This window comes from Emiliania huxleyi (genome assembly GCF_000372725.1).
Source record: "Emiliania huxleyi CCMP1516 unplaced genomic scaffold EMIHUscaffold_769, whole genome shotgun sequence".
Classification (NCBI taxonomy): domain Eukaryota; phylum Haptophyta; order Isochrysidales; family Noelaerhabdaceae; genus Emiliania; species Emiliania huxleyi.
The window spans coordinates 15,304-19,437 of NW_005196246.1; the positions used below are offsets into that span (position 1 = coordinate 15,304).

The 4,134-nt window shown below is 67.2% G+C and overlaps 1 protein-coding gene across 1 annotated transcript; it reads left to right on the top strand.

Annotated features, from left to right (window-relative positions):
• Positions 1 to 491: 491 nt before the first annotated feature.
• On the top strand, positions 492 to 2,429 carry EMIHUDRAFT_460028 (hypothetical protein; the record flags this gene model as incomplete). The annotated part of the gene is made up of 6 exons (XM_005760209.1): positions 492 to 638; positions 778 to 870; positions 1,066 to 1,443; positions 1,521 to 1,622; positions 1,687 to 1,806; positions 1,957 to 2,429. 6 exons carry the CDS (start codon positions 492 to 494, stop codon positions 2,167 to 2,169), a joined length of 1,053 nt encoding a protein of 350 aa, XP_005760266.1. The 3' UTR covers positions 2,170 to 2,429.
• Positions 2,430 to 4,134: the final 1,705 nt, after the last annotated feature.

A 4,134-nucleotide genomic window follows, 5' to 3' on the forward strand; every position in this document is an offset into this window, starting at 1 on the left:
CCTGAAGGTCCGTGCACAAGCCCCTCATTCCCCCCACAAAGCACCCGTTTGCGCCACGCGCCGCCCGCACCGCGCCCGCCTTTGGAGGAGCCTCGACAGCGGAAAGCGGTTCGGCGGGAAGAGGTTTTGCCCACCAGCGCGCGGCGACCGCGCGCACACCACGCCCGCCGGCTCTCCGCCCTCCTCACCACCCGTCGGCGCTGTCCGCAGGCATGTGAGGCAGAACGGCGACCGCACAGCGCGCACGGGTGTCTTGCTTGCTCGCCGTCACCCTCTCGCCCCCCGCTCCGTGACCGCCGCCGCTCGCGCCACCGCCGCCGCCAACCAAGCGCCAACGCCGCCCGTACCTCGCGCCTCGCGCCTCGCGCCTTGCGCCTCGCCCTCGCCGCCCCCGCCCGGCGTCCTTCTGGGTGTTTTTCGGAAGGTGTCTTGATAATCTCTCTGCCCGAGATGATGACCCTCTCAACTTTGTCGACCGCCGGGGGCAAGGCATGGTCTCGGATAGGAGAAGCTTGACGCTGGCCGAGTCGCTCTCTCTGACCGACGAGGCTCGGATCGTGTGCGAGTCGGCGCCGCCGTACCGCATCATCCACACCAATGTCGCCTGGAAAGAGGCATGCGGTTTCTCATTCGTCGAGGTCGCGGGCAAGACGTGCTCTGTGCTACAGGCGCTTATCTGAGCATCCCCCCACCCAACCGTCGCCGCGACGCAAGTCGCCGCATTCCCTTGCTGTCGCTGCCGGCAGCCCCCAACGCATCACCTCCTCCCCCCCTCAGGGTGAGGAGACGCAGCGGGCGGCGCTCGAAACGCTCAGCCTCGCACTGCAGCAGAAGCGGCCCGTCAATGTGAAGCTGATCAATTACCGCAAGGCCACACCAGCGCCTCACCACCCACCCCTCTCCCGCCGGCGCACGACACCTCTCCATTTCCCGTCACTTCCCCTCTCACACTTCCCCACACGCGTCCCCGCGCCACTGGCTTCCGCCTCCCTCCCCTCCCCCCCCCCGACCCACCCTTCGCCCGCCCGCCGGCCTACCCTCCCTTGCTCCTCCCCCTGTTGGCAGGATGGCACGCCATTCCTCAACTCGCTGCACGTCGCGCCCGTCAAGGGCGGGTCGCACTTTTACGGGCGATTCGTCACCGCGCAGCCGATCACCGACGGCTCGGTCGCTCCACGAGAGGAGACGCCCGAGCTCAACCCCGTTCCCGAGGCACCCGTTAGCTACGTCGGCAAGGGCGGCGGCCGCTGCCAGCGGAGGGTGTCGCAGGCGCAGCTTGCCGACATGCTGGAGAGCGAGGACCCGTACGTGCTCTGCTCGAGCGAGTGGCCGCACGTCATCACGCACGCCTCGCCCGCGTGGTGCGAGATGTGCGGCTACATGGCGGAGGAGGTGGAGGGGCTCACCAACAAGATCCTTACCGGCCCCGACACCGACTCAGAGGCGCCCGCTTCGCTGCTCGCAGCACGTGTGACTCCACCTTGGGCCCTGCGCTCAGCCTCCCTGGTCGCTTCCCGCAGGCGCTCGCCTCGCTGCTCGCGCACGTGCGCGCCGAGGAGCCGACCGTGCAGACGGTGTGGAACTACAAGAAGGGCGGCGAGCGCTTCCTCAACCAGGCGGCGGTGCTGCCTCTCTGCGACGGTGCATTCCTGATCAGTGTTGACCGGTCCGAGAATGACTGCGCAGGTGACGGTGCTGCCTCTCTACGACGAGTCGCACGAGCTCGCCGCCTTCGCTTCCATCCTCAAGGAGGTGGACAGCGAGGACCTCGCCATCGACGCAGATGCGTGGCGCCGCCTCAGCGCCGTGCTCGAGACGCAGGGGCCAATCCTCGACACACCGCGGCGCGAGGCGGCGCAGGCGCTTCTCGGCGCGCGCGCGGCGGTGCTGCGCGACCTGTGCAACGCCAAGCGGCGCACGCAGCGCGACCTCGGCCACGTCCCCTCCAAGCACAAGGAGTTCGCCGACCGCGCGCTCGCCGAGCTCGTGCGCAGGCTGCTTGGCGAGCGGCCGGCGGCACCCGGCTCGGAGGAGGAGGGCGCGGTGTGGCAGCGCGTGGCTCAGATCCTGCCGGCGCGCATCGCGACCGAGGTCATCGACGGCCGCCCGCCCGACATGTCCCCCGCGGCGGCGCGTGCGATCATCGAAGAGACGCGACGCAACGCCTAGCTTTGGCGTTGGCGCATAGTCCGCGCCTGAGCATCCAGCATGTGCCCCCGCGGCGGGCTTTCTGCCGCCTGGCGACGCGGATGCCATCGCATGCGACCGACGCTCGAAGAAGGTCGATTTTTGGCATGCGCAGCGTCGCGGTTCGCACAGTCACATGCATTTGGCAAGCATATCGTTACTGTCTGTTCTTTGTTCCCACCCAACACTTGTCACTTTTTGGGTGGGGCTTGCGGTTTTTTCTAATTTCTTCAAGGTCGGGGACCTCTGACGCTCTGTTCGCTGTTGGTGTTCCTTATCCTTTTTTTACCCATCTCACAGTAAGAGGTGTCCGTTTTATTTATTTTCTAATTTTTGGGTGGAAATGTGCGAAAACTGCAAAAAGTCGGACATAAGTTCGGTCGGTGGTCGGTGAAGTCAGTCCCCCCCCCGCGCCTGCCTGCGCGTTCGCGTTGGAGAGGAACGACGTGAGGGACTTGAAAAAAGTAATATATCTTTACTTCCAAAACCCGGACGTGCCTCCACCGGCACGCCGCTTCCGACAGGGTGATGGAAGGTTCGACGCACCCCCGGACTGGGCGGAGAGATCCCAGGGCACGCTCCTGGGCTGTCCGCCCCGCCCCCACTTGCCCTGACTGCACAGGATAGCGTGCCCCGACGAACGGCGACACATAGTGGGGGACACTGCGCCGGGGGGTATGCCTAACTTTGGTGCTTTGTGTGGGTCGCGTTCCCTTGGTAGCTGTGTGGTTGAAGCCCTCGTGCCGCTGGCTTGCCCCTTCCAGCGGCTGGCCCCTCGAGACTGTCGGTGCTTGGCGGGAGGAGGGGGAGAGGGAGGCCCGGTGGGAGGAGAGGGAGAGGGAGGCCCGGTGGGAGGGGAGGGAGAGGGAGGCCGTCTTGGGCTCTTCTCCTCCCCCCTCCCTGGGCTCTTCTCCTCTCCCCACCCTGGGCTCTTCTCCCCTCCTCCCTGGTACTCTCGGCCTGATTACCGGAGCGACTGCCGGAGCAGACGCTGGGGGGACACTCGCGCCCGGAGGCGGTACGCACGACCCGGAGGCGTGGGGATGGGGGGGGGCCGCGCCGCCGCCGCCGTGCCGCCTTCTCCCGCTTTGACCTCCCCCAGCTGCTTCTCCTCAAATCAACCTGTGAGCTTGCGAGGCGGCGGGGGTGGGAGTGCTCTCGGGCGGCGTGTGCGAGCGCGCGCGGCGCGAGATCTCTGTCGCGAGGGCGCGGTGGGTCGGGTGAGTATCTCGCGCGCTCGCACTATTTCACGTTATATCAAGCACTGCCTTTGATGCCTTTGCAAGAACCGCCAGCGGCGGTGGTCGAACCGGTTCGCGGTTCGAGCCGGGACCTTTTGGCTCCCGGTTCGGAACTCGCTTGGAGGGTTGCTTCGCTCTCGCGGAGCGAGCGCGGGCGCGTGGGTGCGTGTGCGCGTGCGCTGCTGCAAGGCGAGGCGAGGCGAGGCGCGGGGCGGCGCGGCGCGGCGAGGCGGGCGGCGGCGGCGCGCGGTCGTTCTTTTTGCCCGGGTGAGGCGCGTGGCTTGCGCGCCGCGCGGTGATGACGCAGCACGCTGAAAAGTCCTTGGTGAGCCACCGCGGTGGCAGCGAGCCAAAGCAAGCACCTGCCGCATGACGGGTTGACCGACGGCGTCTCTTTTCACGTGAGGGACTTGAACGGGTCAGTCTCGTACGAGGCGGTGCTGTCGGTCTCGATCTTGACCTTCTTGAAGCGGCCCGTCTGCTTCTGCCGCGCCGCGCCGCGCCCCTTGCCGTTGTGGAACATCTCCTCCTGCGCCGAGATGATGCGCAAGACCTGCAGCGCGGCTGGCGACGACTTGTACGTCTGCTTGAAGATCGCGACGCGCCCGCGCCGGTCGGTCTTCCTGTCAAAGGCGCCGCGGACGTAGGGACGCCACGAGACGTTCCTGACGCGCTTGATGCGGGCGCCACGCGACTCGAGAGCAGC